The following is a 27146-nucleotide window of genomic DNA, read 5'->3' as shown; positions in this document are numbered from 1 at the left end:
CCCCGGGGCGTGGCTCGGTCGTGTTGTGACGCAGCTCCGCCCGGCTTGTACTGCTCAGCTCTGGTGAGGGAAGCGCAAAATGGCGGACGGAGAGCTGAACGTGGACAGTCTCATCAGTCGCCTGCTGGAGGGTGAGTGTCCCTGGGGGGGCTGAGCAGGGGCCGCGGGCTGAGGAGCGGCCTGGGGTAAGGATCGGGTGTGTGAGGAGCGGAGGGGCGGCTGTGGGGTGAGAGGAGCGGGCGGAGGGCGGGGAGAGGAGTCAGAGGCCCGGGGCGCAGGAGCCCCAGTGACGCCCGTCAGTCCTGCTCTACGGCTAGTCCCGGGCTTGGGGATGTTACCAGGCAGACCCCCGAGTGACTTATTAGTGGTGGGGGGCTGATTGGGGTTGTGGGGGGCTGCAATGTGAGGAGGGGGAGGGGCTGCTGAATTAAAGGAGTGTCATAGCTGTCAGTAATGGGGGTGCAGCAGGTGACAGGGGGTGTGGTGTCATGTGGGGGGGTTCTGATGAAGAGATTGGGGTCTTAGGGGGGGTGGGGCACAGAACAGTAATCCCAACTTGGGTCACATGATGCAATTGCAGGTGGCAGTGGTACCCCAATATTTTTTGGGGGGTTGTTAGAGTGAGGGATGGAGTTGCAGGTCACATGATGTGGTGTCCAGATGTCATAGACGTCGGGAGCCAAGATGGTGCCGGCTGTGTAAGTTTTACGCCGCCCCCAGTATCATAGACGTGTTTTGGTTACGCCACAGTTTGGTGCCAGTGACCCCTGAAAGTTTGGGGGAAGCCCTTGCAGGGGGACAGTAAATTGGGGGTTGTAGTCTTTGGTGGTGCGGAGCCTGCGGTTATATGTGGAGTTATGGGGTATGCTTGTTCCGGGGTAGAAGTATTCCAACAGGGGGGGGAGACACAAGGTCAAAGAGGGATCTAACTGGATCATGGGGGGGGGGGGGGAGATTATATGTTGTGGCGCAGTATAGGTACAAAATGTCCAGATCGCGAGCTTGTGTACAGAAGAGCTGACAATCTAGATAGGTGGGGGATGATTACTTATCATACATGTATTAGAAGTGGCACCTGGGGAGGGGGGGGGGGGTTGCAGGGTGACCCTAAATCCTGTGCTTTTTGTATAATGTCTCTGGCTGGAGCCGGCGGGGTGTGAATACTTTCACACACTCTCATTCTGATGCCATTTATATTGCCCAGTGTCCTGTCTTGGCTGCAGAGCTCACACTCTGCGCAGGAGATGGGCTGTGAATACTTAGAATCTTCCTGTCCTGCGTCCTCCGGGACTCTTGGCTGCGGAGCTTACTATCTAGGTGATGAGTGGATATGGCTGGCGTACTGTGACTACACAGAGGGGAGGGGATGTTGGGTCAGGATCAGAAAATAGTGCATGGGGGGGGGGGATGGGTAGCGGGCACAGGGTGATGTACAGTAACAGAAGGGCCGGGACAAATGTCAGCAGCGTGCAGTTGTTCCCTGTCTGTATGGGGGGGGGGGGGTGTAACTTTCTTGGCTTCCGCGCTATCCAGTGCTCTGTGGTAGATTCGGTATCAGGGTGGGAGACATTTGTTGCAGGGAGCAAACAAGTCGCCATGTTGATGTTTAGTGCTTGTGGCCCCCTGCCCCGGGCTGCAGATATCGCGGATCGGGCGCCGTGCTGCAGCTTTATCCAGAATCCTTGGAATAATGAAGCGACTACATTGTTGTCACTGACTAGGCCACGCCCCCTGCACATCAGGACGTCACTTGTGAGCCGCGGCGTTTTCTACGTATAGAATAATACATTTGGTAAAGCTAAAACCGTACTGAACGTTCTTATATTGGGTCAGGGTCTTGGGATGAATTCACACATGGCAGATTTACAGTGTGTGAATATACCCTGAAGGGGAGGATGGTGCGGGGGGTAAGAGGAGTGGGCACTGTGTTAAATAGTGTACATGGTACCTGATGACGGAGGAGTGAGGGGATCCTCTTGTGTACGGTGTGTCAGTATTGGGCCTTCTGTATAGAATTCTCTTCTCTATTGTTGTCCATAACAACCAGCGGTGCGCTTTCTGACCTGTTGCTATGGCTCTGCTTTGCTGTATGGGGTTTCCAGCCCGCCCTTCCCTTGAAGGTTCTGCTTTCCACCGGCTTCCTCCGCACCATGCCGCCATACACGGTCACTCAGCGTCTGTGGTGTAATATGGAGCTGGAGGCGGCGGAGTCCAGTAGGGAATAGCTTTCATAGTAAATCTCCAATATACCCAGAATTCCAGTAACTACGTCCGGTGCACTGATGGTAGGCCGTGGGTATTATTGGGGACCTGACACTGGTGAGTTAGGATCAGTTACTCTTGCTCTAGTTCTTTACTTTGGGCCATTTATTTCTACTTTCTCCATGATATTACCCAGCATGCCATAGGAGCACTTGCTATATGTTTGGATTGGGCTGTCTAGAGTGTATAGGCTCCTACGAGGCGGGGCCTAAACTCCTATGTCCATGTAATTATTAGGCTTCGTTCACACAGGGATTCCACATGTTGTTTTCCGTTGCGGCTTCCAGTGCAGTGTACGGCATCCCGTCGTGGCTTTCCGCTCTGGATTAGGCCCAAATGAATGGGTGCTGTCACGTGGCGGATGCCGCGGCTGAATCGGATGCAGAATCCGCCTGAAGAAAGGGCAGCTCGCTTCTTTATTCCGCCAGCGGGAACAAACCACTAGCAGTCTACATAGACCTCTATTGTAAGGGGGCAGATTTTGAGGAGGATTCAGCACGAAAATCCGCCCCCTCTTGCCCCATGTGAACGGGGCCTTAGGCTCCACCTCCACCTGTGTCCACATGATCTTATCTTTTGTGACTTTTTGTATTAGGCACCATCGGAAACATACACCTGATGACCTCCTGTGACTTAATATTAGGCAGCACCCCCATGTCCACGTGTCCCCCTGGGACTGTTAGTATTAGGCAGCACCCCCATGTCCACGTGTCCCCCTGGGACTGTTAGTATTAGGCAGCACCCCCATGTCCACGTGTCCCCCTGGGACTTAGTATTAGGCAGCACCCCCATGTCCACGTGTCCCCCTGGGACTGTTAGTATTAGGCAGCACCCCCATGTCCACGTGTCCCCCTGGGACTGTTAGTATTAGGCAGCACCCCCATGTCCACGTGTCCCCCTGGGACTGTTAGTATTAGGCAGCACCCCCATGTCCACGTGTCCCCCTGGGACTGTTAGTATTAGGCAGCACCCCCATGTCCATGTGTCCCCCTGGGACTGTTAGTATTAGGCAGCACCCCCATGTCCACGTGTCCCCCTGGGACTGTTAGTATTAGGCAGCACCCCCATGTCCATGTGTCCCCCTGGGACTGTTAGTATTAGGCAGCACCCCCATGTCCACGTGTCCCCCTGGGACTGTTAGTATTAGGCAGCACCCCCAGAGTCCACGTCAAAGCAGGTGGGTTTGGGTTGTTGCATCAACAAGTGGGAAAGTGGAGGCTGCGTCTGCCAGACCACATGGCTAACATACCAGGAGATGACATAGCGCCACCTACTGAGTCCATGCCAAGTGAGAACCCCTTCAGTTCTAGGAGCAGCATCTATCTTTTGTGAGTTTTCTCCTGTTGCGGAATTACAACCCCCAACATGCAGCAGCTTCTATGGCATTGCTGGGAATTAAGATGTTGGAGACGGATCAGATTGACAGTGATTGACTATCTGGGAGAACAAGCCTTTGACGGTTTTTCATTGACCAGGAGACTGGGCCAATGACCCTGTGGGACCTAATATGACTGACTGGAATTGGTTTCGGCTTGTCCCAACTCCTCAGAAACCTCATATAACATCTAAGCCTATGAGGAAAAGAGACGGCATGTAAGGAGACGTATCCTGGATACAATTGTTACTGCGAGGAGCTTGGCGGCCATGGTGTACGCAAGGTGTGCGCTGGGTGTGTTTCTTTGCTCAGTGACTGTGGTGTGTGAATAATAAATGGGGTGAAAGTGACCGCTTGGACTGTTATCTGGGATCAGTGGAGAACCAGGTACCTCAGACCTATCCATTGGCCTCATAAACACCATCTTATCAGGAAGACCCCGCTCCATAATGCCTAGGAGCCCGTTTCGCTGTCTCCTTGTCCAGCCCATGCAGGACAGCTTGTGTTTTTCACATTGAAGTTTGCACAATCTGTGCCAGGTCACGATGGCTGAGCAGGGACCCAATGACTTGTATCCTGGGATTCATTCTCTGCATCGGCTGCAAGTGACGTCTCCATAGAGCAGAGTGCGGGAGAGACTTCTACTATATTTGGCCATTGTTTAGAGAGAGACGAGATTTCCTTCGAGAGCCGAGGCTTCGGGAGGAATGAGGAAGAGACTCGTATCTGCCATCCCGCAGGGGCCTCAGATCTGCCGGAGCTTTCCCTGAGTGTGTCCTGTCTTCTCTGAGATTTGTGGGGACCGCAGCCCCGAGAAATGTTACATGTGGACCGTTACGTGCGGCTGCAGAAGTCTGTTCTGATCATAGTGGGAATTGTCGCTGGTGTAATGTAGTTATAGCGTATAATAAACAGGAAAGCGGGACTGATGGGAGGATTAGTCACTGAGATTTCATTATATTTGCTCCATGTCCTGGCACCGGCTGATACCAGGTAACAGAACCTATAGGTGTGTCGTCCAGTCCTACACGGGCCCGGCCATATTAAAGGCGCCCTTGCCTGCTCGTTGTCCTATATGATATACAGTATGCTACAGTGAAGCTGGTGGCCAGGCCGGGTCTCCCAGCGTCGTACATCACTACCATGGGTTATAAGGCAATTCCCTGGTGTATTTTGGGATCCATCCGTGTGTCCTCCAGACTGATGGGGATTCCTCCTAACACGAGGCCATTTATGGAATTGCTATATGAGAGATTTTCTGCTGTGTCTTTCGTATACGATTATATTGATGTTTGTGTCCTCGCTGCTTCCGCTCACATCATGGACGCGGTCAGTAAATGACCGCCGGGATTGCTCTGCTGTTTTTAGCCTGGCAGTGCAGGGCGCCCTTCATGCGGGTAGCGATGTCACTGTAATAAGATCCCCCGGTATATATATATAGCCAACGAGTGCCCTGTGTCAGTCTGTAGTTACTGTGGCTATGCTGGCTCAGGGGGCGCTCTCTACATCACTGAATACTGGCTGGTGTGACCGCCATCCACTGTAATGACATACTACAAAAGATCAGACACACAAAGATCAATGGCCGTGCAATTAGTTGTCATGATGATGGTCACCAATACACCATGTGACACATACACCCATCATCTATAGGGCTGAACACCCTGCAGTGTGAACATCCACCCTGTGCAAAAGATTAGGAAATATTACAGGAATGCTATATATATATATATATATATATATATATATATATATATATATATATCTATATATATATATATCCATTACATGTTGTCATCACATCGCCTGGGGGGAGGGGCTGCTGTATCTTCATGTTTACAGTCGTAGCAGACATGTTAGCGGGGGCGGACTAGAGGTGACAGGTCAGTAGCTTCAGCCCGGTCCTCCACACCCCCTACACGTACCCATAAGCTACTGCCGGGCACCTCAGACAAAGCGGGAAACAAAAGGATTGGGCATGCGTGACCCCTCTTTCCTCTGACATCTGCCTTCAGACAGTCTGCAGAATTTGTAGACTTTTTGAAGGAGTCGGAGCCCCCCCCCCCTCCCCATTGTATCACTAGTATAGGCCACTGCTTTGTGAATGGTAGAGTCCTACCTTCTCCTTGTATATCTCTGCGTCCTGTCGCTCTGCTTTGGCCTTCGACCATGGCTTCCATGGCTTTGCTTGCTGGTTAGACCCTGACAATAGAAGTCAGCAGATTGAGCCTGAATCTTTCTCGAAATCAGTTGTAACTTTAGTTGTGTGAACGTAGCCCAAGCTGGTGGTCCAGTCCTACAGGGAAAATCTGTAAAACCATCCTATAGGGTGGATACACCCAGACAAAATGGAAGGAAGTGGTTGCTGATGTCACCTTATCATTTGTAGCATATTAGTACATGGGAGGGGGGGGGACATTTGAGGCCGGGTGGCGGCCATCTGCAAAGCCGCCATTTTTTAATTCAACTTTACTTTTTTTCAATGGGAAGGGGGTCATGTGACACATCAATCACATGGAGAATTGCTCAAGAAAAACAATGGTGTGCTCATTTTTAATATAGCTTCATTCATTATCAAGTTATTGACACATTTGTGACATGGAGCAATGACAGTAACCCACTAAAGGATGTGCTCAAAGTGCTGCCCATTGTGTTGAATTGTCAATGCGATTCTTTCCTCCCACTCTTGACACACCGAGAGCAAGCAGCTGGATCTTGTAAGGGTGTCGTCTGTGTGTAGTCCGTATCCGTCTAATGGACGTTTGACTGATGCCTCACACCAGGGACATGCGGCGAGTGCTTCACTGTGGGCTCTTGGTAAATGCTGCCAGGACAGCCATTGATGGTTCGTCATTGGTGACAGTTTTCAAACATCCAGATTTGGGCTTCTCCAACACCGAACCAGTGGCACGAAACTTGGCAAGCAGTTTGACTGTGGCACTGGAGATGGGTAGTCTCGTAGGGTTTCTTGCATTGAAGTCTGCTGCAATGACCCGGGTACTGCGTTCACCAGACATCAATACAACGTCTGTCTGTCCGTTCCTTGTCGGTTAACCTCTGCAACATGGCAATGGCTGTAACAATAACCTGATAACGAATAAAGCTATGTTAAAAATGAGCACACCATTGTTTTTCTTGAGCAATTCTCAATCTGTTTGATGTCACATGACCCCCTTCCCATTGGAAAAAAAGTAAAGTTGATCCCAAAATGGCGGCTTTGCAGATGGTCGTCACCCGGCCTCAAATGTTCCCCCCCCCCCACACACATGTACTAATATGCCACAAACAGTAAGCAGATATCAGCAACCACTTTCATTTTATCTGGGTGTATCCATACTTGTGGCCCACCCTGTAGTGCTTCGGCTCACTCATGTCCTGGCAGTGGGACCCCTACTGGTCAGGAAGTAATGGTATGTCCTAGCTATTTAACATCACTTCTAAAGGCAATAAATACCATTTCTAGGGGTTGCACATTTTAGGGTTGACCCCAGGGGTTCATGTGTTGGGTAGGGAAACGCACTGAAATTAGTCAGACTTGGGCCTTAGTCACACATCAGTGATTATGTACCCATACCAGGAATGGCTGGAAAGCGCAAAACAGCTGCACATCTTTCCACTGAATAAGGCCTTAGGAGAAGCCGCCGACTTTCCTTGCTGCATTGAATTTAGTAGACATCTGTGCGGCCCAACCTTCCAATGTGCCCTACAGGTAGGGGGTGTCCTAGCCATATAGTCAGAGTTGTCCACTTTGGCCATGTTCATATTTGTGCCCATAGTGAAAGCTTCGTTTTATGATGCATTGCCCATAAAGGGGTACATCACATTTGATGGAGTCGACAACACAAAGTCAATGCTGCTTTAGTACAATGTCCATTCTGGGAAAGCTGAGTGATTGTCGGGGGTCAGTCATCCATCTTTCTAATGGCACTGGTAGGTCAGCAGTGACTCGGTGCATGTATTGGTGCAGGGCATCAATAATGTATGAGGCGTTATCCGGCCGGGCTTTCTGCTGAGAACGTCCCCTCTGCCCCTGGTAATCCTGCTGTGAATAGAGCATTTACTTCGACTGATCCTTGAAGAATGAGGCGGCCATTCTCCCTGCCATGACTTTTTTTTCTCCTGCCGTTTGTTTGTTTTGCACACGAAGAGGATATTGGCTTTCAGATTTCACAACCTCTCAAATACAGATCTGTTTGTTTCAAGACATGGCACAACTTAAAGGGGCTCATAGAGAAGAATCTTACTCAGCAGCTATGAGATCAGTGACGGCAGGCTAATCTGGTAAACGGGTTCACGTGGCGCCGTGTGTGTATAGTGACAGAGAAGTAAGTCAACCCATAGTATTAGTGTTCACAATGGACATGAAGTACCTGAGTCTAATTGGTTTATCTGCTTTCAGAAAGCCAAGTATCAAATTAATAGAGACCAGGACAGTGAATGAACAACGTTATACTGGTCATATATAGCCATAATTTACATTATCTGCTAAATTACATCCTGCATTATACTCTAGAGCTGCGCTCACTATTCTGCTGGTACAGTCACTGTGTACATACATTACATTACTTATCCTGTACTGATCCTGAGTTACATCCTGTATTATACTCCAGAGCTGCGCTCACTATTCTGCTGGTACAGTCTCTGTGTACATACATTACATTACTTATCCTGTATTGATCCTGAGTTACATCCTGTATTATACTCCAGAGCTGCGCTCACTATTCTGCTGGTAGTCACTGTGTACATACATTACTTATCCTGTACTGATCATGAGTTACATCCTGTATTATACTCCAGAGCTGCGCTCACTATTCTGCTGGTGCAGTCACTGTGTACATACATTACATTACATTACTTATACTGTACTGATCCTGAGTTACATCCTGTATTATACTCCAGAGCTGCGCTCACTATTCTGCTGGTACAGTCACTGTGTACATACATTACATTACTTATCCTGTATTATACTCCAGAGCTGCGCTCACTATTCTGCTGATGCAGTCGCTGCATACAACTTTTTGTACAATGATTATTTGCATACAACAAGAAAACGCTCCTAAATTTGTCTTCTCCAGGCATCAGGTGTAGTTAGGAGCCCGTGTTCTAGTTCAGCCTCGTGGGGTACAGACAATATCTGTAAAGCGCTGCAGAATATGTTGGTGCTATACAAGTAAGCTAAATAAATAAAATAATGTGGCAGTGTCAGGATGTCGTGTACATATCACTGAGCTGTTAGGACAGTTTGTCACCTCCCTAGTACTGATACAAGGATGCTGTGATGGCTCCCACATCATCACACCAGCAGGGGGCAGTGTGTTGCTCCACAGGACAGGGTGGTGCACCCCATGTATCTGGATGGTGGGCAAGGAAACTTCAGGAGCTGCTTTTCCTTGTTGGGGAATAAAGGAATCCTCTACTGGTGATTTGTCTGGGCCGTGCTATTCACCTCATGTAACCTCTGCCCCAACATCTCCAAACAGCCAGGACAGAATGGTCTAGATGGGGACAATTCACTGAAACAAGGATCTTGCTACTGTGTCCAATGATGACCCCTCTTTGGTTAATATGGCTAAGAGTAAATGATCTGTCACTACACTACCCAAAAGTAGCCTCTGAGAGCCTTTTTTATAGGGTGGCGGGGGAAGCCTTTTAACCCTCTTGTGACAAGACCCACTGTCTGATCAGACCACACCTGTTATCGTTTACATCTCTGCCTGGAGCAGAAGTGCAGGACCAGTTTTGCAGCCATGTCTGGCTCTTCTGGCTGTGTTAGTTTCCGACTGATGTACAAATTTTATTTTCTGTCGTATCCTATTTCCATCATTGTGGAGTTCCCCCTTTTAGTTCTTGTATTTATCACTGCTATATAAGTAGTAACAGTTGTAGGTGACGTCTCTGTACAGACATTGTGTTATACTGAAGGTGTTTCCTGCTTGGGTGACATCTTCCCAATAAACCCTTTGCTGAGGGACCCTGACCAGGCTTGTATTTCCCATCACAGGAGCGGCCTCCTTTATTGTGTCACGTAAGGTTGGACTGCCATAGTTGTTTCTAGGTGCTGTGTAATAAATCTCCTCCTTGGTGGCTGTATATGATGTGTGATGGATCTCAGGTTTGTTGCATCCTCTTCGCTGGTGTTATTTTTCCCTCCCCGTGGTCACGTGTTCCTGATGGACGGATCCTCATTAATGATCGCAGTGTGGCATCAGCCTCTCCAGCCCGTGCCAACACGGTAAAGTTCCGCTGCCTGAGCCAGTGATTTTCCATTGACATGTCAGATCCCTTTAAGCATCAGCCACCAGCAGGACAAGACAATGGATTGGCTCATCTGCTGCTGCTCATATGGGGTTAATACACAGGTGGATGGAGGGGCGTTTTTGAGTTTAATTTTCCCTTTTTCTCTCGGATGTCTTTCTTCATTCAGGAAGGATTCCCTGCAGTAGTTGTGCATGATTTGCCCATATAATTGTGATACGATATGTTGTGTATTACTACCGTAAAGTGTCACTAAACCCTAGGACAACTCTTAGCGTTCTATCAGTATTTGTGTAATATACTTTATTCACAGATTTTGTCTCCTTTCTGTGAAATCCTGGCTGTTTCCCTATAGGCATAATGGGAGAGGAATGTCCACAGAGGAAACCTCTGCGAACTTTCTTTGAAAAGCATTACGGGAAGAACCGCGATGTGTTGCCACCACAATTTTTACCGCAATGCTTTTTTTTTTTTTACTGCAGGACACTACGTGGGGCCTTAACCTGAAGGAGTTTTGTGGGACTTGTATATTGATGGTCTGTCTTTAGGATGTTTTGTCGCCATGTGATTGTGGGAGTTTGAATAGCTGATCGGGCAAATCCAATTCTCAGAGGCAACAGCGCTTGACCACTGCTGCCTCTTCCCTACGCCAATGATGTCATTGTCCGGCAGTCACATGGTACAGCGGCAGCTTAGTCTCATTCAAGTGACTGGGGTTGAACAGATTACGGGGATAATGTTCCTCCTTAAGGAGAAACCACCTATTCGGTGTGTGGAGACTTGTACAGCCATAGTCGCTCCACTGCAAGGGAACGTGGGAGGAATATGCAAATCTGTCTCCCAAGATGTAAATAGGGAGACAGTGCCTCTGTTATGCTGCCCTCTATAGGAAGCACCCTGAACTGCAATATCAAGCACAGCCACTATGTAGTATATGTCACCAGCAGCAAGAGCTACTCCATATTGGGTGCCTATTGCAGTGGAGCGAGCTGCTGAGTGTCCTTGTGAACATCCTTTATCGTTTTCAATATGTATGGTCTTAAAGGGAAGTGCAAGAAGATGTATCACCGCTGCTGCAGACTAGATTAATGACATGCAGGTAGACAGGCCCATGTACATAATGGAGAGGCTGCAGCACTTGGCGTTGCGATTGAGGCCTTATTGTGCAGCAGTCAGATCTCACATCATTTGATCCATCCATAAAATATATGGTTGCAGATATTATACGGAAATGTCATGGGGTTTTGGTCATTTACGCAGTAGTCTTGGGCACAAGCAGCCGCCTTAATGTAATACAACCTGTCGCGGCCTGCTGCACACCTCTCCTATGGAGCTAGTGTAGGTTGTCCCGCTGTATCGTTTACACAGCGCTCTGGCTGCAGGCTACACGAGGTGTTGCTATGGATCTGCCGTCCTGGTTTCATGAATAGCTCATTGTACTGACGGAGCGCTGCCACACACACGGCTTATCTCACCATCTAGGGGAATGAACAGGAAGATGCCAGTGCAGCAAGAAATTGATTTTAGCAGGAATTATCCCTCTTACAGTAAACGCCGCCATTCAGAAAACGTATAGTCAGCTTGATTGATAAGTGTGGGAAACCTGCCGGCAACGGCCTAATCTCCCAAGCAGTGATGTCTGCTCGCCGTAATCCCTCACAATTCAGTGTGATAACTTGGATTCAGCTTAAAGTTGACTTTGACTACATCTATTACTGCTTAGCCCTGTAGTGCAGGGATTATTAATAGAAAGTAATGCGCTGTGACCAGGCACGTTGCTCACCTTATGGAGCTCCAGGAAGGGCCTCCGACTGGTCATGTGATCGGCAGACTGACCTTCCAACTCACAAGCAAATTGGAAGTCTCAGGGACTGAGAAAGTGAACGATACACCCCAGAGGGCTTTACCAGCCTGACTTTGGTGCGCCCTGTTTTAAAGGGCTAAGAGGTGATGTCTATTACCAGGGTGGGGCTTTAATTTTTTTTGTGCAGGTCCTGGCGGGAAAGAATAGACTTTTGAGTATAGTATGTAAACCATTGGTCATGCAGGAGACTTAGGGTAAGTTCGCACTCCTTTATCTGTGGCTGATGTGGTGTTCACACTTGCACCCGTGGAGTTTCTGTCCTAAACCCCGGAAAAACTGCCTTCGGGGACGGCTTGCTGGTGGTCAGTTTTCAAACCCATTCATTTGAATGGGCTTTTAAAGCAAAACTCCAGTGCCCGTATTCAGCCTATTTGCGGGGAAACCTTTTTTTTTTTTTTTTTTTTTTTTTTTTTCATGGACACAGTCGGACAAAAAAAAACGGTTTCCCTGCGGAGAGGCTGCATACGGACCCCGGCGGTTTGCTTTAAAATTCCGTTCAAATATATGGGTTTTAAAGCTGACCGCCGGGAAGCCGTCCCCTGTGCAGTTTTTCCAGGGCTTAAGACGGAAACCCCATGGGCGGACATAATGTGTGAACACCCTGATTATGACTGTTACAAATTATGGCCAGAGAATGATGTAAGATTCTGAAAATAAAGCTGCTGCTTTTTCTTGCCACGGGTTCCACAGTTGCTAAAGCCACAGAACCCGTGGCACGAGACACCCCGCTGACTAAACCTATTCTTCATATGAGTCTAGTCAGAGTAAAAGCCACGACAGAAGGCCAGAGCTCTGTTCAGCCACAGGAAGCACAGGGCCAGAAAGTGGTGAGGAATCTGAGGCCGAAGAGGGTCAAATCCCTCTTTCTGCCATGTGCACATGGACTTAAAGTTCTTCCTTTATATTTCTCATTCCCTTTGAAGCCACTATTGGCTTTTTATTAAAAAACCCTGAACAAAAAATGCAGCTTGCCACAACTTGTGGCTTCAGACAATTGAATTGGAAACTGCAGTACCATAATCTGCCACTGTTTGGTAGATGGTGACACTGCTGCAACTCTCGGCCTTTGTCGTTGCCCCTTTTCTAATAATGAGGATTCCATTACCAATCTGAAATTAAGGACCTCCATATAGACAACCCATAAAGTGATGTTCCTCTGCAGCCCCTTATCTTGAAACCCATAAATCCACTCTGTGCCCTATAACAAGCGCCCGCCCACCTCAGACAAGCCCTTTTAATATTTGATTTCTAATAATATGGTAGAGAAGCCTATAGGTGTTACAAGTACTTTATCTCCTACCCATCATCTGATGCTGTTCTCGGTATCATGTGGGCTGCAGCGCACGCTACACATCCTATAAGGCCTTGTGGTGACTGTGCACACCATCTATGTGTAACAGTCAGAAGCTCTCGTAAAACCCTAGGCAGGAGGTGGCCATACATGGTCATAAGACGCAGCTCAGGAGAAGGTTTCCATGTGAAAGGAGAAGTTTCCATCGACTGCACACACAAAAATAGAAAATCCTGACCTGTGCCGACTCTGTACATTACATGTAGGCTGGAGGGAAGGTGGCAGATGTCTGGGTACTGCTATGTAGGTTATTTAGGGTGCTGTAGTGTGTTTTCAGCACAGAGTACCATCCGTTCTGATGTTGAACCTGTATGTGCCACATGACAAGCCTGGATAGTAATAGTAGTCCATGTGTGGTACCCACAGCTCCACCGTGCATGTAGCATAACCTCACCTACAGCCCCCCATTAGGGTATGTTCACATGGACGAACAGGTTGTGGAAACCTTTTGTGCCATGTTAACGTCCCACACCGGGACGGAATGCCAATGCAGCATTGGCATCCCACTCCTGTGTAGGCTCTAATGAATGGGCCTACACTGAAGCGTGTCTCGAGCAGCGGATGCCGCAGCTGATTCAGCCGTGGAATCCGTGGCAAGATAGGGCATGTCGCTTCTTTTTTCCGCTACTAGCAGAGAGCCTGAAACCCTCATATACTTATCAATTGCATCAGGGCTGTGTAACAATGGCATCTCTGCAGGGTACTGGAGTTCTTCTACTGACAGACTCACTTTTACCGTACCCACTAAATGTCATGTCCACCATGGGGGTGTAAACACTCATCACATATCCACCCTCTGCTCTTCACGTCCGCGTATTAAGCTCCGACCTCCTTGCAGTCCTGTTTCTGCTGACTTCAGGGGCCTTTGGATTCTTGATAGAAGGTTGCACAGATATGGCCGCCGTCCTCATTACACTTTCCATTTACAGTTTTTGCTCTGTGACTTGTCTTTATTTCCATTCCTCTTACTGACTAGGATTACTGCCCCTATCGTTGTTGGCACAAGTGCCGCCTTTCACCTCTCCGCTTTGGTATGCGGATGGAATACAAGTTCCAGTTGTTGCTTTATTAGGGGGTTGTGGTTTATTGACTTTGGCAGGGTTAGGTTTGGCTGACTATGTTGTATCACATGGCAGGGCTTAGTCTGGCACAGCAGAGCTGTTTGTGGCCTGTGCGTGAATTTCTCCGCTTGCTGTCAGTGAATAGGAGCGTGTCTAGGACAATGTGCTGATACATTGTAACAAAGTTTTTGACTCGAGAGCTCCTAACTTAATAAGCTCCTAGATTGTCTAGACTGATGAGATTGTATCAAAACCTCAGCTGTGACAAGTATTTGGGTCTTTGTTGATTTCCAGCTTCTGGATGTAGATCTTAACAGAAAACGGACCAGAATAGAAATTTTGAGCGTATTAGACAGTTGCGCAGCTTCATTTACATCAGACCAGGTGACCTATTTAAGCTGAAGGATGACGGTGTCTCACCCATGTTAGTAGCTGTATCCGGCCGCCTGAGGTCGGGTTCTCTATTGTGGTACCGTAGGCATCGCGACTACTCACATTAAAGGGATTGTGCCAAGAACGTAACCACATTTATATTTGTAGACAAAGGTTAAACATATATTTTTGTAAATAATTAGAAATTTGGCAGAGTCTTATAGATTTCCTCTAACCATCTTAGTGGTGACATTTGTTGTCTTGATCGGTTGCTAATGGGTAAGACCATGACTGCAGGGACTTCAGTGATACAGTCGGCCTCGCTCACGGTATATCAACGTTACCAAGAGCCTCATTGTCTCTGTACAAGTCATCTGCGAGGTCCCGGGTGCCTAAGGATAGGCTATCAATAACGGTACCAGGACTGGAGTCAGTAGCCCAAACCTCTCTCGTTGATACAGATTCCTCTATTTTTCTCCAGCCCGACTCCATCCTAGATGGCTGACGTATTCTCCAATTCATGAAAAAGCCAGTGATTGTTTCCTAGGCATCAATCGATCCATCTAATTATACTTTACTAATCATTGTAATATAATTGATAATTTTATTTAGAAGTTTGCTCATATTTTCTGACTCCGCAGGCCTGGTCACCAAGCACGACTGATAGTTCTCCATCCCATCCATGACCGCTCAGACCAGGCCACAAACCAGGGCAGAAAGGATTTAGCATTTTCACAGACCGACCATGAATAATACATGTCTAATGTTTGGCCAGCTCCTCAGACGTTCCGTGTACGTTCCATATAGGTTGGATGCAGAGCTCACTTTATGGGGTTTTCTTCTTTCCACATCTCTTCTATTCACTTTGTCTGCAGATTAGGCGCCTGCTCGGCTGACTGAGGAGGGGTCCAGTATGGAACTTGCTTAAAAGAGTGGTTGAAAGTGGTCCTTTCTTTTTTAAGACTCTATGTGAGGGGCTTCAGTGGTACCTTCAGGGACCAACAAAAAAAATATGGCCTCATTGACTTTAATAGGTCTATGTGCAGTCCATTAGTGTCACACTTGACGTTGTTGGAGGAGCCCTTGAAGGCGTCTGCCTTGGCGTGCGGCTCCTTTAATGCTCTCTTTTCTGCGCCTGTGTTTTTTTTCCCCTTCTTTCCTGGCATCGTCAGCTGTTATTGTCTCTCCCATTACCAGTTCTGTGATGCGTGAGAAGCCATCTGTCTGTGATCCGCACCTGTAGGACGGGCACACGCACCCTGCACACAGCTCACTCCTTTGTATCTGGAGGGAATTAGGAACATATCCATGTGTGAAGTCACCCTGTACCCAGAAATAAAAGGGTTAAGAAGCCCTGATTTAGATAGCAGGTTCCCTTGTGATCAATTCACACAAAGCATCCATTGTAATCCCGGCTGTTCAGCCTATGGACAGGATGGAGGATCTCTGCACCTGAGCTAAAAAGACATCTTAGGTGGAAGTAAAATTTACACATCTAAAGGGGGTCTCTGAAGCAGGAAAATAATGCAGAGATGTTTAGTAAAGCAGGTGCATGACCTCACGTTTAATTCCAGGTCACTGACTTGTTAATATATTGGGTGGAAGCCCCTGAATGTGAGGATGGGTCAGAACTGCCCAGTCAGGGTCCTCCGCGTCCGGGCGAGGGATGAGGCAGCAGTGTAGATTTCCAGTCTTGCTGCGGGGGCCTCATGTGACGTCCCTCAATGCTCAGCTTCCCTTCACGTAGATGAGACGCTTCTGCTGGGCAACTGCCAAGACTTTCCATTTGTCTAAAAATAGTCTTTTGGCTGTCCGTGCAAATCAGACGGGCATTTTGAACATGGCGGCCTCTGAAGATGACTTCTGCCTGTTCAGGTGTCCTCCAGTTTTCTTATGTGGACAGAGGAGTAATGTCCTAAGGTTGTCCTTTACTGACTCTGTATATGCCCAGCGGAGAATACAGTCACATCTGAGTCTGTATGTTTGTTTTTGTAGGTGACCTAAAGGAAGCCAATGCACATACACGGAGAACATACCATCTCCAGACATGTACTAGCTAGTCCATTATATCAGATCAGGACCCCTAAACATATATCACGTGATACACACCGATCCTCTATGGGTGGGTGAAGGGCGATGAGAATATAGGACACTACAGGCACTATTCATGGAGTCCTTCACTGTAATCCTCACACTCTTTCCCCTCCTTTTCTGCAGTGCGAGGATGTCGCCCCGGAAAGATTGTGCAGATGACGGAGGCTGAGGTGCGTGGTCTCTGTATAAAGTCCAGGGAAATTTTCCTCAGTCAGCCCATCCTGCTGGAACTGGAGGCTCCACTCAAGATTTGCGGTAAGTTATATTATACTCCAGAGCTGCGCTCACTATTCTGCTGGTGCAGTCACTGTGTACATATATTACATTACTTATCCTGTAGTGTACTCCAGAGCTGCGCTCACTATTCTGGTTATGAATAGATGATATATATCCCCCAAACTGGTATCATTAAAATTTACCAGCTATACCACACAAAACAAACCCTCATACAGCTATGTTGATGAAAATATTACGGTCTGTCCCTTAGTTGTTAGGTTTTGGACAATACACCTCTAATGTACATGGACGTTCAGCTTAGTCAGACATACTTGACATGTTTTAGTTATGGCACAATCTGTATCCACATTAGTCAGACTGGTGAGGTCATTGCCGTTGAGTCCTCTGTGAGCAGTCGTGCTGCATTCTATTTACATCGATTCATTGTAGCAAATTATAGTGAAATTTGCTGCTGATTTTAGATCAGATGATTATTAAGGCCTGGTTCACATCTACATTCGGGCGTCCGCTTGGGGACCTCACCGAATTGAATACCGAACGCATTTAAAAAGTGGTGAGCAGAGAAAGCACACAGACCCCATAGACTATAATGGGGTCCGTGTGGTGTCCGCATGATTTATGTCTATAGGGTCCGTGTGCTTTCATTGCTCACCGCTTTTTAAATGAGCTCGGTATTCCGTTCGGGGGTCTCCAAACGGACTCCCCGAATAGGAATACCGAATGTAGATGTGAGCCAGTCCTTACACCGTCACATTGCAGCAATTGTTAATGTTCTCTCATAGTAAGCAGCGATATTACACTTAGTAATTGGAAGTATATTACAGGGTTGTTCTGGTTCGTTTTTTTTTTTTTTTTCTGTTAACCCCTCAGGAGACCTACAATAATGCAGTGCATACTCACCTGTCCTTTCGGACAGGTATCCAGTGGAGAGTCAGCCCCCTTCAGGAAGCTTAAAATAAAAACCTCTTTCAAGAGATGCTCCAGTTTTTCTCCAGGCGTATCATTGAGCTGTCCTTTAAGATCCTTAAGCATTTTGGTGAATGCCATGGTCTTTTCAGTGCTCGCCAAATACAGTGCCGCACATTGTATAGTGACTGTGCTTCGTGCAACTCGGACACGTTCACTTGAATACGACTGAGATGTGGCTTTTGAAGTGGAAGTGGCAATCGGAGAGCGCCGTTACAGCTTAACTGCTGGGTCCTGGGTGTCAGACTCCTGCCCCTAAGTATAAGTCATCAGTGGACACCTTGTTATCCATTGCCCTCTCTAGAATCCCGATTGTGATGAATCTGACTCTTCTGTTCTCCTCCCCCAGGTGATATCCATGGTCAGTACACAGACTTACTCCGGTTGTTTGAGTATGGCGGCTTCCCCCCAGAAGCAAACTACCTCTTCCTGGGGGATTATGTGGACAGAGGGAAGCAGTCGCTGGAAACCATCTGCCTGCTGCTGGCCTATAAAATAAAATACCCCGAGAACTTCTTTCTGCTCAGAGGAAACCACGAGTGTGCGAGCATCAACCGCATTTATGGCTTCTACGATGAGTGTAAGTCGCCGAATCCAGTAAACTGACGATGTCTCTGATGACAAAGGGTGTCATGACCTAGAAAGATCTGTAGTGTCAGTGTCCTTAATCATCCCGCCGTGTGTATAGGAGGCTGTGGCAATTATCATTGTCTAAAGGTCTGTCTGCAATCTGATCAAACGAAAATACAACTTCTACCAATGTGAACCAGTCCTTAGTGGCAGCAACTGCCCGGATCCAGACTGAGGTGGATCCCCTGGTACAGGTGCATGTTAAAATGTATGTTAGAAATTCACAGCCTATATACAGGTTCCTCGGTGATCATGGCCTTACATGGCAAGGATTGAAAGCAAATCTCTGTATGTGAAAGTATTTTATATACGTCTCCCTCAGCCGTGGGGGCTGTACAGCCTGCGCACCATAAATCTTCCCTCCATATGCCGTGTGTTCCAAAACCTCTATCCTGCCAAACCTCCCCCGTCCACTTTTTTTAAATTTTTTTTTTTTAACTTTACTTGATCTTATCTTGCATTCATTTCTATATCCTTTAGCCACATCCAGAGCTGCATTCAAAATTCTGATGCAATTCATTGAAAGTCTAAGGCTATATCTACAAAATATGTGCTGCAGATTTTTTTTTTTTTGTCATAGAATTGCTGGCAGAAAATGTGCAGCGATTGCCATTGTACGTACCGCAATACATGATAAGTGCAAGAACGGCAGCAGAAACTTCTTTTACAATGTTTATATTGTACACAATCCCACAATGCATCGCAGGAAATCCAGCAGAATAGATTAATGCAGCTCCAGATGTGACTGCACAGCTACTCCATGCTATAGGCCAATACACATATGGGGTACTATGGGGCATACAAGCCGCAAAAAGAAGAATCAAACCGTGGACTGGGCAATCGGCCCCATTAGATTTATCACCACGTACACTTGTTTTATGCCAGAAATCCAGTCCAGCTAGGACCTAGTGTAGTGTGCTGTGCAGGCTCAGGGGCCAAGGTGTTCCCCTCCTCGTAAATTAGGTTCCAATTCCCAGCAGGGCACTTAAGGTTGATTCGGAAAATCCCGGTCCTGATAAATCGCCCCAATAAACTTTATAAGAGGCAATAGTGCAAATCTATTATTGGACTCCAGTTTTCTGGCATAAAAAGTTGCACTTCTCAGGGCTCGTTCACATCTGCGCCCGGAACTCCGTTCTGCAGGTTTTTGTTTCCTGCACAAAAAGGGCAGGAGACGGAAACCTGCCAACATCTTTCAAACCCATTCGTGTGCACCGGTGAGCGTTTTGTGCTCTCCACGGTGAAACCGCGCTTTTTCTTTTTTTTTTTTTTTTTACTGGACACAAAATCAGACATGCAGTACTCTGTGTCCGGTTTTAAAAAAACGGTTTCGCTGCGAAGAGCTCAAAACACTCACCGGCGCTCACGGCCGGACTCAGCATGACAGGTTTCCATCTTCTGCCGGCAGAAGACGAAAACCTAATACCAAGTGCCGAACGCTGGTGTGGTGTCTTTGTGCCACTCATGCCACTTTCCTGAAAAGGGGATGTGCTGGGGACATGAATCTATGAATTGAAGAATAAACTAGGGGCACACTGATGTGTATAATAGGGTATTATATGGATCTGTAATTCTACTGTGCACACCCTGGCACAGGGCTGATGGAGACCGGTGGGCTTGTATCTAGGGGTTTGGTACAGAGTGCGTTGCTGGATATGTGATGATCAGAGATATACCGCATTAATAAACTGCTGATTCCTCCTCTCTTCTTCCTTGCTGCGCTTGTGACCCACATTACAATAAATATATAACCCCCCTCTGTCTGCTTTTTTTTTAGGCAAACGGAGGTTTAACATAAAGCTGTGGAAGACATTTACCGACTGCTTCAACTGCCTGCCGATTGCTGCCATTGTGGATGAGAAGATCTTCTGCTGCCACGGAGGTGAGAGAGGGCAGAGATCTAAGGCAGGGCCTATGTGCTCCTGTGGGTCATCTCCATGGCTTAGGTCTTATTGGTTATTTTTGGATACCGACCTGTTGTAACCTGCTTGGTGAGGTCAGCACAGGAGATGGGCAGGTAGCTGTGGACCCTAGAGGTTTGGTTACTGCTCACCAGGGCTGACGCTTCTAATGAGAGAGTTTCCATTGTTATCCCATTGGGCACATGCACGTGTGTGTGTATGTCAGCAGTCATGATCAGCTAGACTTGTCATTTCTGATCATTGTGTGGTCCAAATACAACTGTGGTTCCCATACGTTGAGTGCACGAACATGGCTGGATACTTGTGAAATAGTTGCATGTGAGTTTGTAAAGGGAAAATGTGGTGACTCTGATGTCTGTGATACAGGTGTGGGGGGGGGGGGCACAGTGAGGTCTGTGATACAGGTGGGGGGCATGGCCATGTCTGCAATTGTTGAGGACTCTGATCTTTTACATGGCACCCCTTAGATGCTGCGGGTACTGTTGACTGCAGAACCTAAGAGGTTATTCAGAGAGATATGATCCCCAAGGGCCCCCTTCCTAATTCTACAGCCCTCCCCAATGAGATTTTGGGTGCTGTTAAGTTGTGAAGGCATCCTGGGGCCTTGATAGGCTTGCCATGGTCATATTCTCAGTAATTTTAAACTTTCAACACCTTTTCTTTTTTGCGAATAACAAACCAAAAAAAAACACCCCAAAACAGTTGCATCTGAAATTGTAGTATTACATCTGAAATGAAGTATTACAACTAAAAAGTGTTTATTTTGCATTGTGGATACTGAATGAAAATTGATCTAAAAGATGTGTTAAATTGTGTTTTGGGTTTTTTGGGCACTGACACCAGCCGCCACTTTGTTTTGCTTTGTGTGGCCTTAACCTAAAAGTGTATTCTCTGTGTTTTGTGAAGTGCGTTCAACTTTTTCCTGACTCGATGGTTTAGCTCGATATTGTGTCCCTTGGCTCCTTTTGTTTGTCTGGTGCTTGTTGATCCCGTTGTTCCTCTTATGGGGACAGTGTGTAACAGAACACGCCTGACTGGTTCCCGGAGGAGTCGCTCCTACGTAGTGCTGCTTTACGACAGCTCAGTTACTGACACTCCTCTATTTGCATTAGCGTAATAAAAGTTATGACAGCTTGTGGCATGCAGAGTGCTCTGTGAGGTGGTAGCCAAAACTGGAGACCACTGACTTTCTATAGACAGGAGGACACTCCAATACAATCACCTTCACCCTGACAGAGGTGTCTTCCTTAAAGGGGCTGATCAGGTTGTCATTTTAGAAATTGTGTAAATTGATGTGCACTGGCATGTGAAGCTTCAAAACAAATCAATCCATATTCTGGCAATCGAGTTGGAATCCATTGTGAAGACCACCAGCTCCACCACCCATGGCTCCCTTTGCAAAAAGTGAAATTGGTAGCCATCGAATCCCTAGTTCCCAAAACAGCGGCAGTCATGTAGTCTCCCTGTCTGCATCATCTTCTGCACTGGCTCTAAAAGTATTCGGGAAGCGATGAAATTGTTCTGCCGATATCTACATATGCACTGAACACTTTCAATTTCTCCCCACCCAAATCAAAGTGGGTGAATGTAAGGGAATGTATCACCGTTCCATATGAAGAGGAGTCAGATCTTTTTATAACCACCTGACCTATTGTTCTGACCCTGTAGGACGAGTGTGCTCTATCTGGCATCCACACCCATGATCCCAATGCCAAGGCACAAACCCTGCCAGCCATGCCACATTCCCACATAGCTATTTGTAGCCTTCTCTTATCTCCGGGGCTGTGTCCTTCAGCTGTTTACTTTCCTGTAGTGGACACAAGTATTTAGGGATGATAATAATGGTCTCCTATTCTCTCTTCCAGGTCTCTCCCCAGACCTACAGTCTATGGAACAAATCAGAAGAATCATGAGGCCCACAGACGTCCCGGACACAGGTGAGTGTTATCCGCACAGAGATCGTGCTAGTCCGTCATGGATCATAAATACCTGCTGTACTGGATTAACTGGCTTTCCAGGACTTTATTATAGCAGTTTGGTTGGAGTCAGACTTCTGCTACTCAGACTGCTCAGCCGATGGCAGGACCTGCAGCCACACACTGTACCGGCCAGAAGCAACGCCATACACTGCTGGTGCTGACTGCTGCGCAGTCCTGTTCACGTGAATGGCACACGGCTTCTGACAGGCCCTGCAATCATCTGAGCGGTGGGGGTGTCAGGAGTCGAACCCCTCTAATCTTCTAGAGATGATGAATCCTAAGGGATGTCAGTAGTGTGTAGGATTTGTATAGGGTGTGTGTCATTTCTGTGTATGGAGGGCGAGTCTCCCCTAGTAGTTGTCAGGTGTCTTGCACGTCTTCCTCTTGGCGTCCTCTGTTCTTTCTATCTACATGTCACTACTTGAGCTTGTATACTATTTCAGCTGCTTCTTGTGTTGAACACTCTGTGCTGTGTTCCTGGAATTCAGGGATTGCTTGTGCTTTACTTCAGGCGATCTTATCATTTTGCTTTTTTCCTTCTTGGCTTCACAGGTGGTTATTGCTGTTACAAGTTATTATAACTTGTGATATCTGTGGGCACATACATAGGGTATTTTTCCATGTCAGATACAAGCAAGTTCCACCTGGGAAACACGCCTGTTGTTAGATCGGGGCCTAAGATCATTCACTTTTGTGATGGGTCAAAAATAGCCAAACCCTGTTCTCATGATGGGGGCAAATATCACCTCTAGAACTCATCTATCTTCTGGATATGCCATAAATGTCCGAAGTGAAGATGCCCTTTGAAACTTACCATACACTTTAACTGGCTGCCCCTCATATGGCCAGTGCGACAAGTATGTATGCATCGTGACTAGGAGGGAAACCCAGGTGCTGTCAGACTCCTCCGTTCCCACCAGATACATCTGGCAGCATCGTATCTCCCATGATAACAAAAGCAATAGGGCATGATGAAATCCCGAAATCTGGCCTTTTTATATTTTTTTCTTTCCCTCCTGCCTCGGCACTTTGCACCTACTCACACTTGTGCTCTTTGACTTCCCCCAATTACAATATTGCTCTGAAATTGTCTGTCATTTGGCGCTGGCAACTTTCCTTCATATATTCATAGTCTAAAGTGCAAAGGAGGAGTCTGGTTTTATGTGAAGTGAGGATTAATCCTTGTTTTAAGGAAACGTTCCACACCTTGTCTCCATTTACAGGTTCTCTACTTTCCATCAGTGTTCACATTCAGAGGCTGAAAACCCTTCAGATAAGTCAGTCAGTCCCAAAGAGATGACTGGAGTATACGATGTCCGTTGTTCTGTTCATTCACAGGGGGACAGGACCCCAATTTTCGAATTTGCGGAAGTCCTAGTGGTTAATCAGACCCTTAGCCTGTGGATATGGGATATGGGTCTGTATTGAGACCACCCCCTAACACTTTACAGGTGAGGGTTAGTTCTCACCTAGACAGATAAAGGAGAGATATTTGTACCACAGATGTAGTTAGCACACAGAGAATTGTCTAGATTGTAACAAACCCTCAGCTATATGAGGATTAGGTGACATTCACCTGTTTTGTAGGGGGAGCCAAACTCTCTACGGATTTTCTTTGGCAGTCCCATACAAATGAATGGAGTGCTAGTGTGCAGGTGTCAGACTCAGGACCTCCATTCTGTATATTTGCAGCAGTCGTCCCCTATCCAGGTGATAGAAGGTAACTTCTCATTGGAATACCCTTCTGAGCTTCATTCACAGCACATTGAATTGTAAGTTGCTGCCGCATTGTCTCTCACAGACCGATGTAAGCTGGAACAGATTAGTTATTGAGGATTGGCAGATTAATGTCGCAGTCTCCGTCCTCATGTCTCGGTCATACACAGGTGTGGATTACATGGCTTGACACGTTTCTCCTCTGACCTCTCAGGATGTTTGTGTAACGCTCGGGGCACATGAGGCAAGTCGTCCTGATCTCATCCCTCCTCTTCTTTTTACAGGTTTGCTCTGTGACCTCCTGTGGTCAGATCCGGATAAAGATGTGCAGGGTTGGGGCGAGAATGACCGTGGTGTCTCCTTCACCTTTGGAGCAGATGTGGTTAGCAAATTCTTGAATCGGCACGACCTGGACCTGATCTGTCGGGCCCATCAGGTAGGGCGGTGATGGAACGAGCACATCTCTTACAGTCCTTGCTATTTAAAGTTTTTTTCTATGTTTGTCTGACTGGTTTCTTGTTTGCTGATGTTGCTTTTCTTCTCCCGTACACAGGTAGTAGAAGATGGCTATGAATTTTTTGCCAAGCGGCAGCTGGTCACCCTGTTCTCTGCCCCAAATTACTGTGGGGAGTTTGATAATGCTGGTGGCATGATGAGTGTGGATGAAACCCTGATGTGCTCCTTCCAGGTAATGCAGGACCTGTCTGCTCACTAAGCTGTACTCTCTGAATGTAGCTGTGCCCAGTGAGGAAAAGCCTTAAGGCCATGCTATAATACAGATCTATCATACAAACCGTTTTTGGCTCAATTGGTCATCAGCATCAGATTGGTGGAGGTCTGAAATTGGGAACTCCCACTGATCATTGATTACTCCTGTAATATGACTGTATGTATGACTCTGTAAGAGCACCAGGGCTTTCGTCTGGTTTGTGGAAAACCATTAGAATTGTGTTTAGCCTTGGCCAGTAATAATACATGAAGCCGTGTCACATAGCGGGATGCTTTCTCCATACACTTCTCATACAGAAACTAACCACAGCCGGCCTGTTAGTGGCGATGGCCCTGCAGCTCTGCTACATTATCCCGGTTATAAAAATCATTATTCTTGTGCCGATGGCAATAACTATACAGACTAAATACCTTTATGTTGGAGCTCCATTTTCCATATTGGTGGCTCCAATCAGATCACATTTTTTTACATCCATTTAATGGCTGCAAAAACAAACGCCAATATCTGTCCCGAAAAAAAAAAAAAAAATTATATATATATATATATATATATATATATATATATATAATATTATTTTATTTTTTTTAATCATCTGTATGTAAACAATTGGCCATCTTTGTCAACTTTTTGCTTCCATTAAACAGATCTGCTAGAAGGATGTAAAAATGCGATCTGACTCGCGCCTCTAAAGGGCAATTTCCATAATTGATGTTTCTCATCCATCTGCAGGACCCCCAGCGATCACTAGAACCAAGAGCCAGAGTCCATGTTCATCCTTTTGTGTCTGCAGTGAATAGGCGCTTGAATGTAATGGTGGCTGAGCAAGCAAACTACAACTCCATTTAGTCTTGACGCTTGGCAGTCTGTATTGGTTATAGTTGTTCACCTGCTCAACCACTGCTCCATTCTACCTCCTCCTCCTCTTCCTCTCTGCAGACATACAGTGAGAAGGAACCTCTAGTGGTCTGTGGGGCTCCCGCCGATCAGACATTGATCACTCGTTGATAAATGTTTTTCAGTTCTCACTACACATTTCTAATTCTCTGTTATTCTTGAATATCTGAATTGATTTTTTTTTTTCCTCCTTCTCTCCACTCACAGATCCTGAAACCCTCAGAAAAGAAAGCAAAGTATCAGTATGGGGGATTGAACTCAGGGCGCCCTGTGACGCCTCCCCGGACAGCCAATCCTCCCAAGAAGAGGTGAAGAGCATATCCTGCCGATAAGACAGCACCAGATCCTCCATCAAGACAAACTCCACCTTATAATAAGTGTGCACTGTTAACATCACCCAGCCATTCTGACCCCCCTTTTAAAATGTCGCACGCGTTTACCTTCACGAGACAGGTAAAAGGATTCAAAAAGAGTTATTGTCCAAATCTGCTTCATACCCCAAACCTCCCCACCCCCCACTCCCCCAAAAACAAGTGAATATATTATGCACATAACATATTAAGCACCAAACAACATTGCAAGAGGTCCATGTTTATAGTAATGCAGCTAGTCCCCACCAAGGACCCAGGGTCAAAATGCGGCCCCCTGCTGTCAACGTCCTGCTGCAGCGCCGCTGTTTGTCGTGTTAACCCTTTCAGTGCCGGCTGGATCTGCAGGACTTAACTGTGCTAAATGCATATTACAGTGCAACGTTTCTCTGTTGCTATATCCAGAGCCAGGGTGCAGCCCCCCCCCCCCAATCCCCCTCCCCCCATTCCTCTGGCATTGAAGGGGTTACGCTTTACCTTTGTCTCTAAAACTTCACTGCTTTTATTTTATTTTTTTTTATAGCATTAGTTGTATATTCTGACTTCTGAGAAACAATAATCATCACCCGTTGTGTGTGCCCTGTGGTATTTTCGGCTTTCCACGCTTTTAGCTTTTTTTTTTTTTCTTTTTCCTTTTTCTTTTTTTTAAATGTCTTTCTTTGCCCCTCCCCCCCATTTCATTATGTTGACAAACAACCCCCCTTTGTTCTGTTCTAATCTGCTTTGACATTAAAGATGACTTTCTTGGTACATATGGTTTGTGTACAGCTTGCTTTATAAAATGTACAGCCTGATGTTAAAGGAGAATGAGCCGGTATCTGCAGCGTATCGATCCTGTAATGTTCATTAGATGTCTCCATTTTTTTTTTTTATTTTGATACTGACATTCTGCGTCTTGGGGCATCTGTGGTCAAACTTGTCTTTGCCGCCTCCCATATTCCCACACCCACCCCATTTACCTGTTTCTGTTGAGATCTATTACAGCATGTATAGAATAAATGTTGGTTTGCACATAAAGCACCTCTACGTTCCATCGGCACATCCCGCATTTGCAATTCTTCTGGATGCGT

General features: G+C 46.8%; 1 protein-coding gene across 1 annotated transcript; it reads left to right on the top strand.

Moving 5' to 3' along the window:
* Window positions 1–26826, top strand: PPP1CB (protein phosphatase 1 catalytic subunit beta). Its single transcript, XM_075267199.1, has 8 exons — window positions 1–131; window positions 16758–16889; window positions 18187–18417; window positions 20245–20349; window positions 22255–22326; window positions 24369–24520; window positions 24638–24772; window positions 25916–26826. Exons 1-8 carry the CDS (start codon window positions 80–82, stop codon window positions 26018–26020), a joined length of 984 nt encoding a protein of 327 aa, XP_075123300.1. The 5' UTR covers window positions 1–79; the 3' UTR covers window positions 26021–26826.
* Window positions 26827–27146: the final 320 nt, after the last annotated feature.

This window comes from Leptodactylus fuscus, chromosome 3, assembly GCF_031893055.1.
Source record: "Leptodactylus fuscus isolate aLepFus1 chromosome 3, aLepFus1.hap2, whole genome shotgun sequence".
In the NCBI taxonomy this organism is placed as follows: domain Eukaryota; kingdom Metazoa; phylum Chordata; class Amphibia; order Anura; family Leptodactylidae; genus Leptodactylus; species Leptodactylus fuscus.
The sequence above is the reverse complement of the archived record's forward strand: the minus strand, read 5'-3'. Positions and strand labels throughout refer to the sequence as shown.